The sequence below is a fragment of the Buceros rhinoceros genome, unplaced genomic scaffold (genome assembly GCF_000710305.1).
Source record: "Buceros rhinoceros silvestris isolate BGI_N320 unplaced genomic scaffold, ASM71030v1 scaffold39208, whole genome shotgun sequence".
In the NCBI taxonomy this organism is placed as follows: Eukaryota; Metazoa; Chordata; class Aves; order Bucerotiformes; family Bucerotidae; genus Buceros; species Buceros rhinoceros.
This window is the reverse complement of record NW_010428121.1, coordinates 24,267-39,939: the sequence shown is the minus strand read 5'-3', so window position 1 is coordinate 39,939 and position 15,673 is coordinate 24,267. Positions and strand designations below refer to the sequence as shown.

The following is a 15,673-nucleotide window of genomic DNA, read 5'->3' as shown; positions in this document are numbered from 1 at the left end:
GAAATTTTTTTCTGAAGAGAAACCTAATACTAGATAGCTTGCCATATACAAATGCTTCAGTCCTTAACAGATTTCGGTATGTGTTCTTCATAAACTATTGCTGAGATTAATAGGCTGCATTGAACTATTGAAAAAAAGGTGATTTTGTTATTTTTCTTCTTCGATCTAGGTCATATCCTGCAGTCTCCTTCAGCAAATGTGCTTCCAACTCTGCCCTTCCACGTGTTGCGCAGTTTGTTCAGCACTACGCCGTTGACTACCGATGATGGAGTGCTGCTTAGGCGGATGGCACTGGAGATTGGGGCTATACATCTTATACTCGCGTGTCTGTCTGCTCTAAGCCACCATGCACCAAGAGTGCCCAACTCCAGTCCCAACCAGGCAGAGGTAAGCTGAGCAGCAGAATAATTGTCACTGAGAAGTAGTAGGAGTTGAATTGTAAAAGAGAAGATAATCTTACTGCTTTCTTTACACTCTAATTTCTGCAGAGTTGGCATCTGAATGAAGGATAAAAATAATTAGAAAGTAGTTAAGTCATCGTCCTTGCATATTGCAAATAAACATAAAAACTGTGAAATTTAACCAACAAAGAAGGCTTGTCATGAGGGATTAAGGTGTCATCAGTTTCTTTCACAGGGCTTTCAGTTTGTAAGACGCGTAATGCTCAATGGATGGTGGTTTTTTAATCCCCGTTAGATAGCATGACCTCATTACCTTATTGAGCATTCATCATCTAAACTTTACTGGCTGCAAATTATTTCCTCTTAAATGCTTCACAAACGTAAATGAGTTGTGAAAATTAAAGATTTAATGCAGTGATGTTTTTTATACCCTTTTTACTGAGGGGGAAAAGAGATCTAAAGACAAAAATTTTCTGTAGTGTTCAAGATCCCAAGTGAATCTTCATGATTAAGCCTTTTTAAGGTACTTCCTGTATTATACCACCCTCTACTCAGAATGTGTAGCTCCTGAGTTTTTTAGGATTATGAATTGCCATTTCTGTGTTACATACCAATTGCCTATAAAAGTGCGTTTAAAAAAAATAATGACTTGCCCTCTTTAGCATTGGTGTGGTAGAGGCTTGCATGAAAGGGTTCTTGCTGCCTGAATATGGCCAAGTAGCTGCAAAATGTAGGGTCGTCCGTATTTTAACAGCTCTGATACAGATGAGGGGTTGAGCAAGGAAGAGATGAAGCTGTTCCTGAGAATAATTCACTTTAATGGCTAGTCAAATGCGAGGGGAAGCTGAGAGCTTCTGCATTTAATGGGTATCAGGCTGCTGACACATTAACACCTTAGCATTTTTGTCTTTTGGAGGTAAAGGGCAACCATTAATTCTTATCTTTGCTTCAGTTCTATCATGACCCCTTAAACAGCTTGCTTTCTCATAATTCACATCTATCAGGTGATAGGTGCTAACTTAAAATTAGAGATCCGTCAGGCCTGCAGTGAGGCTGGTATTTCTGGGGCCAGACTTTCCCTTAAGTGCTTTAAGTCAGAGTTTGTGACAGGCCTCTTGAGTGTTAAAGGCACAACATGTTAATGAGTGATGTGATGAGTAATGTCTACATTGGAGTAACCATACAGCTGTTTTATCCCAAGATGAGTTACATTCTCAGTGTAAAAGTTAAATGGTGATTCCAGACTACTGTCAGTATGGTACTTCATAGGTGATAAATTTTCTTATCATTGCAGTCTGTTCATAATTTCTTTTCCTTCAAGTATAATATTTAACAAAGTCACTGAAGAAGAGCTGAACAGAAAATGAAACGTTTCAGAGCCATAAATAAAATACTACAAATTAAAGTTGGGCACCTACTCACATGACCTGGTTTCCAGTAAGGCTAATTGTCACTGAGGAACTCTAATGAAAATAGCAAGTGTTCATCCCTTTGGAAAACCAGGTCACTTGTTTAAGATACAAAATATGTAATTCGGAAAGCATTAGTTAAAAAATTATTAGCGAGTTTTTTCTGCATCCTTTTCGCCGAAGATCTGGTAAACTTTCAAAATTAACATAAGAACATAAATGGTTTCGTAAGGGCTAAGCAGTATAATATTGGAGTTAGTAAAATGCAGTGAGGCAGACCATTGGAAAAAGCTGTTCAAGCACCTTTGAAAAAATGGTCTCTCAGAACATTTTAAGGACAAGATATTTTCCCCCCTTTACCTGGAGAGGAAATAGTGTGTTTCAGTGACCCAGGGATTATGTGTCTGAGTTATACATGTAACTTAGACCTCTGGCTGTCTTGGGATACTTATTGAAAATCAGCACATGGTTGAGCATCTTAACATTTCAGTTGTGTACTTTTGAAAACATTTCTGCTCCCATCCTCTTTAACAACATGATTGGATGAAACTGACTGGATGTTAAACAATAGTAGTTACCGAGCTGTGATGTTAGCTTGATACTAAGTAGCATTTTAGTATCTTTCATCATTTAAGCAATGACAATATCTTCAAAGAGAATGAAATTGGGCTTACAGTCCTAGTCAAATTGAAGAATCACTTGCAACAATTTAGTGCTGACCCGTACTGGAACTCCATGTAGGTGGTTGAGTCTTACTTATCTAAAGGTTTGAATTTCACTGGATCCCAGTGATACCTTTATGAAGTGAATAAATTTGGATTACATTATTTTGCAGAACAAAGGCTTTCTAAAGACAGTGTTCATAAGATAAAAAACTTAAAATTATTTTGACAATTTTTTTTAATTGTTATTAACTTAGCCACAGGTGTCAAGTACACACAACAGCGCTTCAACAGAAGAACAGCAGTTGTACTGGGCTAAAGGTACAGGCTTTGGTACAGGCTCCACAGCTTCAGGATGGGATGTTGAACAAGCTTTGACTAAGCAAAGGCTAGAAGAAGAGCATGTGACCTGCCTTCTACAGGTGTGTAGTAAGGAAATTTTGATTAATGATAAGCACTTGAAACATTAGGACTGGATAGTAAAAATGAAGCTTCTGTTTGTTTGGTCGTATTTGGTATTTGGGGCAGAAAATAATCCACAACTGCCTGTCTACGTGAAAAATGCTATAGATCATGTTTTGAATGAGGCTATTTTCAAACATCACTAGCTGCTGCATAGAAAGGATGTGCATGGGTAGGCCTGGGTGACAGTTCTGAATAGACAGTGATCCAAGAAGCATTCCAATGTATTTCCCTGGAGCTGTTACATATCCCTGCCAATATCGCTGCATTCAGTCGACAGTAAAGACCATCCATGAAAGGAGCAGGATGTGGGAATAGGAATTTTGTTTTGTGTGCCAAATAATCTTACCTGTTCATTTCTCACATAGCTTTGCTCTGCTTTAAGGAAATGCCCATACTTTTTACTGGTATCCATGAATGCATTATGCCAATATTACAAAATCCCACTCAGAGATACGATAAAATCATGAGTATGTCAGTCAAATGACAATAACAAATTGCCAGTAAACATCCGTATCTTAGTAATACTCTGATGCCTTTCAAATGCCTCATGCTAAGGAGAAGAAAATCCTGTATAATTAGACTTTTCAGTCCATTGTGAAATGTGACAAACCCCTGTAGCTGTAGGTCAGCAAAGAGAAAATGAGATTCTGTCTGGTAAAAAAATTCATTCATTGAGCTATCAGCTCCAGTGCACTAGCTAACCTCTCTGTTGGGGTAGAGCACAAAAGAGATGAAATTCTGAAAAAGCCCGTGCCCTGCCTGATGAAGATAACATATTGAAGTAATCAGTTGTTTCAGTCAGTCACTGTAGATTACAAGGCACACAAGTGTCACATCCCTCGCAAAAGCAAAACAAATAAAATCTGAAACAATTTTTCTAAGCAAGAAAGAGGAAAATCACCGGAATTGCTCTTGGCCAAACTTCTAGGCAGTATTCTGTATTATGTCAAGCAGCGATTTAGCTATAACTGTGATAAGTCATGAGGTGAGGAGGCATTTGCTTTGGGCAGTCAACAGTTGGAGGAAGAGGTAGAAAACCCTTCAGCATTTTGCTGAAGGTGTCCATCGGTTGTACAGCAGACTTTTTCTGGTCCCTTCACTAGTAAGGTTTAGAAAAATTCTGTTGTACAGAGTGCTGATGAGATGCAGCAATAAAATACCATGGGTAATGGGGTTAGAGCAAAGAGGGGGGAGGAAAGAAAGGGGAAGAGACTAAAGAGGTTGAGTCGAGCCCCTGAGACTTGAAATAATACAGCCTTTCAAGCCTTGAGCTTGACAGTACAACTGCACAAATCAGACCCACGCAAGTGCATTGGGTTGTACATCTACAATAATTGATAAAGGCCTGTAACTTAGCCAGAACAACCCTTGGGATGAGCAGGTGTGCAGTCGTGAGGTGACTCCCTCACCAGCTCTGAAGGGACGGCTGCTCTTTTACTGAAGCGAGAACTGTGCTCACAAGTCATTGTTCTAAGAAACTGTCGTGCTCCCTGTAAGTTGTTTCAGCCATAAACCCTGAAGACCCATACAAAAGGAACTTACAAAGGTTTTTGAAGCATTTGCAGTTTAAAAAGAAAAAATTTTCATTGCTGGTTGATGTCTGAAGCGAATAGGACTGATCAGCTGCATGTCCCAGAGGAGTGAGTTGGCAAACTCCTGCTTTGAGTAGCTCCAGCAGGTTTGTCAAAATTAATATTAATTCATCTCCTAAAGTCATTCAGAATTATAATAGTTATTTAATTGTATCATTAGGCAAAATACAAATCAGGATCTAGAACCTGTATACAGGTTCTTCTGAGACATTTTTGGGACTGCTGAAATAAATACCAGTACTGAATTAGCAAAATAGCTAGTGAAGTATTATGGCTTCTTCCTTAAGGAAGAAAAGTCAGAATTATTTTGCCTAAAATAAATCAGTTTTGATTAAATAGTTTTATGTATTTCAGGTTCTTGCCAGTTACATAAATCCCGCAGGGAGTACATCAAATGGAGAGACCCAAGCTAGCCATGAAGGGAGAGGGCAAAACTGCAGTGCTCTTCCATCTGTTCTTCTAGAGTTACTCAGTCAGTCTTGCCTCATCCCAGCAATGTCATCATACCTCCGCAACGACTCAGGTAAAGTGTCATTTTCTCCTAAATCAAAGTTGGCTGATTTCTGTCAAATAAGTTTTTATGTAAACAGTAGTTAGTTCTGGCTAATTTCAGTGCAATTACCAATTTAGAATTGTACTAAGGAACATTCACTAGAGTCTTAGAAAACAAAATTCTAGTGTTTGTTGAAATACTAATCTGTTGTAAGAGTTTAAACCTTGTTGATTTCATGCATTCCTTTAAATTTGAAGTTTAATTCTGAAACTGTTGAAAATTACAGGAAAATAATATTTACATCTGAAAAATTTACATCTTGTTTCTACAGAAGAGACATGAAGAAAGAGTGCTTTATTACAACACTGTGAATCTTGCTGTGAGGAAAAATGTTAATTTTCTAAGATAATTGTGCAAACGTATGCCTGAAGCTGGTAAATGTTTCATGTATTAGGGCAGTTCTTTTTAACTATGGTCAGATCTTTTTCTGCTTTGCTTAGGAAATACAAAAATAAGCTCATCAAAACTGCAGAATATTTCAAATATAGAAGAGTGAAACTGAGGTTTTTATTTTGTTTGTTTGGTTGGGTTTTCATTGTTTTTTTTTTCTTTTTAAGAAAAAAAACGGATGAGTTAAATATTGTCATCACATAATTTGTTGTCAATCATAATTTTAAAACAAAGATGTTTTTATAGTTTTCATCCAGTATGTTGTACCTTGCTGTGGAAACCATTTCAGTTGTACCAAGGTAGTGTCAAACAGCATGAGTTAAGCAAATGCCTGTGTGGAACTAATGGCAAAACTAGCAGACTGCATTTGTGATTTATGTTCAGTCTCAACAGATGACAGGCTTTAGTATGAAGATAGTGATAAGCATTTTTTTCTTAAGGTAACCATCAGCTTGAAATTTTTAAAAGCTGCCTGAGCCTTAGGTTGGATTTTTCTTTTTCAGTTAGTTTATCAAAATGAATTTAATCCTTAAGTAGCAGAAGGAGTTACTTCAAATCTGAATAATATGGATTTGGACCTTATTTTGCTTGCCGTATATTTGGAGGAACAGGTAAACATTTTGTCACATTCCTGCAGTTCTTCTGGGTACTGGTTGTAGGGTGTGTTGAATGTGGGTTTCTTGAAACAATGTCATAGCTTCATGTTGTATTACACAGTGTAGTTTATATCCAAGGTAAGAGAAATCATCCATATTTTAAGTATTTACAAAGCTGCATAGAACTAAAACAAGAATGTAGCTCTTTTAATCTGTAGTAGCTAGGGCATTACATAATATTGCGTGATGGAGTGGAAATAGTTTTAAAAGTCTGCTGGTGCTTTATAGTAAAAATAAAAATATGAAGATGTTTCACTTGCCAGTCCACAGCTGACACCTCTCCCTAATTTTGCAATTAATTGGCTGTTTCTGTTTTGCACATTAGTGAGGAGAATGTAGCTTATACATTAGGCTCATTATTGCAGATGAAAATATAATGTCAAACAATAAAGTAAATGATAGAGTAAACCAATAAAGTAATCCTTTTAATAGATACTCTAAAATTTTTCTTTGTTGAGGTAGAAAGGAAAAGTCATTAAGAGACCTGGGGAAAATGCTATGTTATGTAAAAGATGAAGTTGGTTCTGAGGTACAGATGAATTGCAGCTGCTGCAATTGCAGTTTGCTGTTTTCAGCAGAAAAATGTGTATGTCTGTATAAGTCACCTTTAACCGGCAAAGAACAGTCAGATACTGATAAAAGAGATGAGATATTGTGGCTGGTGGCAAGGAGTTCAGACTAGTTTGGCTTTCAGGGACTTCACCCACCCATCCACCCACACCCTCTCCTCGCAAAGTACAAAGAAAAGGAAAGTTTCAGTGGGAAATGGTCATTTTCAGTATGTTTTCCACTGCTGGGCTACTGTTATTTCTGCTTGGCAAGGGATATTGAAATGTTGTGCTTGTGAATTAACAATAGTAAAGAGTGAACAAACCAGACACTCCTTGCTTTTTCCTAAATGGATGCATAGCTCTTGGTGTAGCAGCTAAACTATATTAAACCAATGCAAAACCTTGCTTTTCAGAGAAAAGCTGTTACCTGCTCTCCTGACTACAAATTCACAAAGCATTCCTTTTCTATTGGAATAGTGAACTGTAAAATCCAAAGGTTGTCATGCTTTGATCCAAGCGGTAATCTTGAACGTTTCCTGCTGTGTTTGTTCAAAAGTCTATACTTAGAACTATAATTAACAGTGTTCTGGATTTAAAAAAAAACTCTGCACGCTTATTATCAGTTAAGCTTGTCTTTGAAAATGTAGTCAACTATCACTACGAGAGGGAAATGTGCAAAGATGATGACTTCTGAAAAGTAAGACTTCTCTTTGTGAATATTTGAGTCATATGCGTTTAGTTTGAAAGGAGTCCCTGAAAACTTTGTCCTTGAGAAGTTGGTCTTAGTGATAGCCGGTCATAATTCCAATGCTGTAATTACTGTTTAGTTCAAAAGCAGACAGATGATTCTCACATTAATGAGTGTGAGGTGCAGGTGGTGCTGGGGCTCCCGGTGTCACTAACAGAGCGTCAGGAGACATAGGTAACAGAGAGCCTGTTGAGAGGCAGAGGCTGAGAAGCTCTGGAGCTGTGTTAGGCTCTGGTACAATGCTCGTAAGACTGAAAACTTAACTTAAACAATGTGTTTATAGTTGAATCGTTTCAACTGTACTTTTGATAAGGAAGATTGGACAAGATGATCCTTGAGGTCCCTTGCAACCTGGTATTCTGTGAAATGTGGAAGACACGTCTTTTTTCTTTCTCTTTTAAATTTTATTTTACTTTTTTAAAACCTCAAAAACCAATGCGATGTAGTAGAACGGATTTGAGTCTTTCCTGTTAGACCTGATCTAATTTCAGTCTACTCTATCTTGGAATATCTCTCTCTTCTCCAGTAGGGCCAAATGCCTACCCAGGGGGAGTAAGAAAAGGAACAGCATTAGTAGTAATGCTTGTGTGCATGGTATTCTAATTTTCAGACCAGCGTACCTTCTGCTGTCAAAAGGTACTTTCATGGGGAAGAAGCAGGTAACTGTATTCTTCCTGTGACATGCTGGACTGAGAACTTCGGACACTGCATACAGAATGCTGAGTGTTGCTGGGTTCTGGCACCCCAGCAGGAACAAGGTGTGCCCAGCACAGTGCTGACAGAAAATGCCAATTTTCAGCAGCTCTGTAACTTTCTCAGACTTGAGTGGATGCTGGTGTGACAAAGGTTACCCTTGAGCCGGAGGTATCGCTCTACTAGATTTTAGTTTTGCTGTCAACTGTTGCAATAACAGTGATACATAGATATACAGAGATAGATATGCATATGGGTGGGAAAGATTTTCAGTAAAGGAATATGTGCCATGAAGCTGTTTATCTAGATTGTCTTAGATAAAACGAGTGTCGACCAGATAAGGAGTGCTCACATCACTTGATCTTTCAGAAACCTCACCTCGAAGCAGATCGTTACAAACCAGATTGCTCTGACACATTCTGCAGCTTCATCTGCATCAGAGCAAGGTGATTGTGAAGTCCTTGAAAATTGTGAACTGACCACTTTCATTAATTTCCATAACTGCTTTTTTTCTTGTAGAGAAGGAAGGTTTTATCTGTCTACGAAGGACTTTCCTTATTATGCAAGATAGATCATAGCTCCACTCACAAGCTGCTATAATCCTCACTCTGTTTCTTGATCATTTTCTCCTGTGTTTGTTTTGTATCCTGTCATGGCGTTGCTGTGGCTTTTATTATCTTTCATTTTATAAGAGAAAAAAGTTTATTTTATAACATGGTGAGATTTTTTTATTACTCTTGAGTTTATTCCTAAGGACTTAATGTACATTTATAAAATTATTTGCGTTTGTGAAATTAATGTCATTCTTAACTTCTGTATCGTGGAATGTCTAGCATGTATTCATTGCCATGCATTTAAGTACATCTCACATGAAAAACTGTCATGGAAAACCTTTTCCCTGTTGTATACAGTGCATTTTATTTGAAAGAATTACTGCAGTAAGAACTCTTCCTGAACAAAATGCACAGCAAAGTTTGCATTAACTGGATTACTAACTGGCTATCTTGAAGGTCTAGACTTTGCTGGTAAAAGCGTTACTTGGCTGATGGTCCTAGGTTTATGAAGACAAACTACTGCTTACAAGTGGGAGAGAAAAAAGTGGTAGTAATAGTAGCCTTTGTAGCTAACAGGGTTTATAGAGCGAAGGCAGTGGAAGAGAATCATAAAAGAGGAGGAAAATCTAGTGACTTTTAGGACAGGGACTCTCTGTTATGGGCTTGCTTGAACAGGAAAAATCCCGGTGAAGTTGGGATTTATCAGCGATACCTCAGTTTTACGTAGACTCTTTGATTAAAAATATAGTTGTACAAAAGAGGTTTGATATACCTTTGTTTGTTGAGTCCATTAAGGTCGTACCTGTCTGGCCTCGCTGCCTTACCTCAGAGCTTGAGCTGTACTAGATTGCCTGCCGAAACTAACAATATTTCTTTTCTACTAATCTTACTTACTCTCAAGGTATTATATGGTGTTGGTTCACTTTTTGCAAAGCAGTCCAGTTCCGCTGGACTGAGTAGGCTGAGTACTGTAGGAAGCTTGTGTTCCCCTATGGATATCTGAAGTTGGTACGCTGAGCTCATTCAGCTCATACATCTTTATTCATCCATTGCTGAAGATGTGAAGGTACTACTGCAGTGTCAATGTTGTATCATCGTGAAATTCTGCTTTTCCCTAAACTATTGACTTTTTACTGTGTCTAATAAGAGAAAGTTGCTGTTAAGGTACTTATATTGTTGACATTTTTATGTATATATTGGATTAATCGTATAAGCATCAGAGCTGCATATTGAAGCTCATTAAACTAAAGTTAGACTTAGGTCCTCCTGAGTATAGAGCCTAAGTATTACCTGTTAGGAGAGGATTTTAGATTCATGTTTTAAAATATAACTTGTATGCCAGGGCAATTTCTAATGATATTATTACCCTGTGACTTTCTTCAAAGGGTCAACACCTTTTGCTATATGTAAAATCAGAAGTACAGTGGCAGTTTGGATAGTGTATAGTTACTGAAATTAGAAATTCCACTAGTTTTTACTAATGACAGTTAACTCATTCATTGGTAAAAGAATAATGCTGAACCTTTATCACATTTGGTTATAACTCAGGATAGGTTTTTGTCAGCTTTTTTGTTGAAGTGTTTACAAAAAAAAAATTCCGTATATCACTCCAGTGCTGGAATACTAGTTGATTCACCATTTTGAGACGAGACCTATGCACTGAAATGACATTAAATAAAACTGTTTATTTATTTCACAGCATTGACAAGTTTTAAATAACTCCAGGATCAAAATAAACAACAGTAATTTCTACCTGAATTTCTTATTTGTGTTCAGTTTTCAAGTTCTTGTAGCTTCTCATTTTAAGACCTGTCTCAAATACCCTCATATTATGAGATTAATGCAGTAATATCCGTAAGTATGTAGACGTAAGAAATACATTGAAAAATTTAATGTATTGACTCTATTCTGTAATCTTAAACAAACAGGAATAACCTGCATAATTCCTCTAGAATACTTAGTCTTACAGAATGCTTTGGTGCTTCATATACTGAAAATGGGTATACGATACTAGAGGCTTGCGGTAGACTATGGAGCATGAATAAATTTTCTTGCCTGCACATGCTTCCTTCCAGTGCAGCCTCAGAGCTGTTTATCATGTCTTCTGGTTGAGCCAGTATTGACTCAGAATCACAAAACCAGAATACACCATCTTCCACCTCATTCATCCATAAATCAGCATGGCAGCATAGTTTCTGCAACTGTCTGAAATATCATTGCCAAATTCACTCTGTTCTATAGCCCTGACCTTATTTTATACGTTCTTTTGGAGTGACTTCCAACGGCTCAGTTGGTTTCAGCAGTTACGCAGTTCTATACGGTAATAAGCTATCACCTGTACGAGGGATGTATTTCTTTTACTTGTGTTTTATGGAAGGACTTTGCAGCCTAGGAGAAGGAACTGAGCTGATCTTCAGAAATGCAGCTCCTCCATTGTTCCTGTATGGCACATGTAATACTAAGAAAAGTATTTATTAAAATCAGTGTTGTCTTTTTCTTAGTGTTTTCTCATATGTTTTTAATTCTAAGATCTCAAAAGTAGCTTTTCTACTAGATATATGTGAGATATATCAATGTATTGAAAAACTTCTATGATCTCAGGCTGTCTGCAGCTTTGGATCTAGTTCAAAGACATAGATAGGTTTAATTTAAAACACAGAAATAGTTTCATCAGTTTCAGTAGTCTAATTAATTGCATGTTCCATGAAGTATGCATTAAGAAATGCAGTTCTGGGCCTCAATCATAAACGGTGCAAAAAAGGGAAAATGTCTTCAGGACCTGGTCCAGAAGGAGAGACTATACTCTTGTGGGCAAAGATTATTAAACTTGTTTTTCGTGCAACACCGTGAATCCTTGTGCAATATGTTCTATTTTACTTGCAAATAAACATCAGGATAAAAACATTAAAGTTGCATTTGACTTAGTTAAATGCACTCGAAAAATGGCAATCTAGAAAATATAACTTAAGATTTTCTTTTAATTTGAAGAGTATGTATTAGTGTGTCATTGCAATTGTTAATGTTTCTTAAAAGAAGTACTGAAACTGTTTTTCACACCACTTTAAAGGATTTTAAATTAGAAAAGCACATCGTCATTATAGCCTGATGATTGCAAATACAGATTCATTAAAGGCAAGAAAATATAACCGTTTTCAGCTTTCCACAAGACTAGCAAAAATGCTGCAGATTGTAGTCAACAGTTAAAATTTTATTTATAATATTACAATTTTGAGTATAACAGTGTTCCTGTTTCCACACTTGTTATACTTCAGTGTAAGTTATAAGCCTTAATTATGGTCATCTAAAAATAAACCCCTTTTGTATGTTTTCTGATCTCAGCTACGAAGAGGCATATTGCACAAAACCATAGAAAGCATCATGGGGCTTGCTTATATGTATTTATATACGTAATTAATCTCTTTCTGTGTTTTGATTGTTTTCAGTGTTTGCTTACATTTCTTGTCTTGCATGTTTGCTGGCAATAAATTCGTGCCATCTCTGTTTCTGCTATTTGGATTTCATCTGTTATCAATGAGAAGCTGAATATCATCTGCCTTCATTTACGTAATTTAGCACCCCAGCTGGGCTCACAGATATGTTTAGCAGTCATCGATACAGCACCCTTAGCCAGACACTTTGCTCTGGAATGTTTTTGATAATCTTTTCAGACAGTTGGTTTTTTCGCTTTAAATTTAGAAATAATTCTTACCATCACTGGTGCAACTGATGTTCAAAAATGTCATCAAAGTGTAGTGTAGATGTACACAAAAACAATAACAAATAAATTGAGCACAGTTCCAATAATCCCAAGCAGTGCTAAAATAGATTCTTCTTTTTCCTCTTTCTCCTCTTGCCTTTTTACATCTTCCAGTGTTGTGATGGCAGAGGTCCCCATTTTTCCTGCAAATACCTTCACCAGTATTCTGGCAGCTAGCTAGAAGAAAGAAAGCAAATGGTAAATCTGGTCTGACATCATGCAAGCTTTGATCTTTTTAAAAACATTATTTCTTAATGCGATATTCATTAAGTTGTTTGTTTTCTTTTTTTACCATGGAACCTGTCCATGGTAAAAGTCATTGTTCTGTAGATACAGATTTGATAGGACTGAAAAAAGCTCGATGCTACCAGCCAATTAATATCCTTCATTTAAAAAAATCTAACATTTGTCTTCAGCCAACTGATTTGTTTCCTTATGAAACCTCAAACTGATGAAAGCAGTTATGTGGTCATTGTCAAATACTCTGAAATGCTGAGGAGATTACATGAATTTTCAGCTTTTGTCAAATATTTAACTGTCACAGTACAAACCCAGTTGAAGATATTCATGTCTGCTGTTTTTGAACGTGGAGAATATGCCTCCTTAATACAGTATCACAGTCTTTTTTTGACCAGTGAGCCCTACGCAGGCAATTGCAGGTGAGATCTTATCCTTTTACTTGCTTAAAAGATCAGCTTTTGGACATCCGTGCAACAGCAAACATTTAACAGAAAATGTCTGTCTCTTCAAATAGGAAGGTGGTTGTTGTGGTTATCATATATGCTTATTATTGCAGTGTGCCAAAGGACAGTAGTGCTTCTATAGTAACAAAATTCTATGCAGTATAAGGATTTGAGATAGATATTTACAAGTCCTTGCATGATTTATTACCTTTTTTGTTGTAAAAGTGAGGTTGTCAGGTCATCTCTTACTTAGCTGCTCTTATACTCTTAATTTACAGTCAGATATCCTTTAGAAACATATATCCTGTAAAATCATGTTCATTGGTGGCAGAAATGGTGGTTTCATATGTAATTTGTTGTGCTGTTTTAGCCTTATCAGAAATTTCTAACCTTACAGCAAGATTTGATTGGGATTTCTACTAGTTCAGATAACCCCGATTTACTGAAGATTTGCCATCGCATTTTATAGTGCGATAGCATTTTTCTCTTCTGGCAAACATCTTTAATCAGGGGAGATAAATGAATTTCTGCTGTAAGTCTAATTAAAGCCATCAGCTCAAAGCATATCTCACAGAAAGGTGGGGGGAGAAAAAAGATGTTTCTTACCCTACATTGCATCAGGAATAAAATGTCATCAGACATGCTTCTTACTCGTCGATTCAGTGGCAAACCAGGCTTTTATCTTCATGAAGGGGCTGCTCTCCTCGCGCAGACAGACCAGATAGAAGCATGAACAGTTCCTTGATGAGGAAGTTTATCAGTGAGGATAATAATTTTACAGAATCTTCCGAATGACTGGCCTTCTCTCCCAGTAATCCACTAAGGCAAGTGTAGTTGAAAAACAGTAAACCCCTTCCTAGTAATGATTCTCACTGTTGACTAATTCTCATTAAAATTGAGGATTTTTTTTTTTCCTTAGATGATGCAGAGCAACGAAATGCCTGCTGTTTGGTTTTGTCTTAAAAAAAAAAAAGGAAACAGCTCCTGGTTTTATTCAGTTATACTTATTTATTAAGACTTCAGAAAAACCCAGCTTTTGATTTACTCTTTGTGGCAGCCGTCTGAAGAGACTTTCTCACGTTGACATGCTGTAATTCCAAATGCAGTGAAGTACGTGCAGTCGCACTATGTAATTTTAGTCCAGCCTGAAAAAGGATGAAAAGAAGTCTGCTTTACCGGCAATAGTGTGAACGCAGTCACACACCTGCATTCAGAGCCTCTGGAAAGAATTCCAAGGTATTCTTCGGAGCATTGCATAACTTAGCCAGGCAAATCTGAAGAGAGGAATGACAGTGGCTTTAGTTGCACACTGTGGTGAGCTGTGACATTGATTAAACATGCACTTGGCACTTGCTGAATAAAGAAGGAGCTACGAGCCACCCTTGCAGACAGTGAGTTGCATAACAATGTGCCGTGGCTCTGCTGTTTCATTGTCAGGCCGGCACATTTTAATTCTGTGCAAACTGAGGAATTGTGCGCTGTACAGAGGGGTAGAGTTAACTGTACTTCGGGGTTTTCTGAGGAAGTGCTGCATGACAAATGGTGACATTAAGGCATTCAAGCTGAAACAGTGTTTCTGCCTTTTGTCTTTTTATGCTTTGTTTGACAGCCAATTGTTTCTATCAGAAATACTACTACTAACACTTTTCCTCTTTTTATTTGCCACCCGAAGAATGCAGGTTAGCGTGCAATTAATGGAAACACAGACTCAAAAAAAAATATTCCTGTTCTGATTTCCTAGGAAGCAGTAACTCAATTTTTTCCTAGGCAAACCAGAGGTATTTTTTGCCTGCCCTGCTGGAAAGGAAGGGGGAGCTCTGCGAAGTCATCTCTTCTTCCCAATCTCTTTAGATAAAAAGCCACAATTTTAATTACCTCTACAAGTAGCTGTGTTGCCAATAATTTCATTCAGTCGCTTTAATCTGTGAAGGCTACCAATGCAATGTTTCTCGTTGCTATTGCATAGCTTCCTGATATGAAGGCAACTGTATTTTACATACACTGAAAAACTTATTTTAAAAAAATGCTTGCAATATCAAGCAATTAATAATTCAAAAGTACAAAAAGCTTATGTGTATGAAAAATCAGAATATAATTAATTACATTGAGTTCGAAACAGTAGGCATGTAACTGGAAACCTTTATCGCTTTCCAGAACAGCATATTTTAGAAATTACTAGGCATTGTTTGAAATTCAGTTTTCAGTAATCTTTGTGAGAAAGCAAAAGGGGCTAAAATCATTGCTTTAAATATTTCTGTTTTCAAATTAATTTATTTACACATTAATTTTTTTCCTCGTTACTTTTCTTAAGTGCCTAAGCACTTTTGTTAGTTTCTTAGTAATGGACAAAACTGCAGATTTTCCATGTGCATTATTTTTCTGGTAAATACCATGTTTGAATTACCGTGAGTTGTACGATTTGTACCATTTATACCATGACTTGTACACAATTTGCTCTGAAAATAATGTTGCTGCAGTGGAATCGTTTGACTCTAGAATAATTAAGTAATTAGGTTAACTCTCTAGCATAGCTTCCTTAAAATATATTCTAATATGTGT

The 15,673-nt window shown here is 37.0% G+C and overlaps 1 protein-coding gene and 1 long non-coding RNA gene across 2 annotated transcripts in view; one reads left to right on the top strand and one right to left on the bottom strand.

The window, feature by feature from the left end:
* The window catches only part of LOC104498741 (baculoviral IAP repeat-containing protein 6-like), a gene marked incomplete at its 5' end in the record, with an annotated part of 19,446 nt that extends 11,845 nt beyond the window's left edge, over positions 1–7,601 (top strand). The window contains 4 exons of the mRNA XM_010142157.1: positions 170–387; positions 2,730–2,894; positions 4,884–5,052; positions 7,507–7,601. Coding sequence (XP_010140459.1) covers positions 170–387; positions 2,730–2,894; positions 4,884–5,052; positions 7,507–7,601 — 647 coding nt within the window. The remainder of the gene's footprint in view (positions 1–169; positions 388–2,729; positions 2,895–4,883; positions 5,053–7,506) is intronic.
* Positions 7,602–11,864: 4,263 nt separating this feature from the next.
* LOC104498740 lies at positions 11,865–14,451 on the bottom strand. Its single transcript, XR_727831.1, has 2 exons — positions 13,721–14,451; positions 11,865–12,608 (listed from the first exon to the last, which is right to left on the bottom strand). It is a non-coding gene; the product is annotated as an uncharacterized LOC104498740 (long non-coding RNA).
* Positions 14,452–15,673: the final 1,222 nt, after the last annotated feature.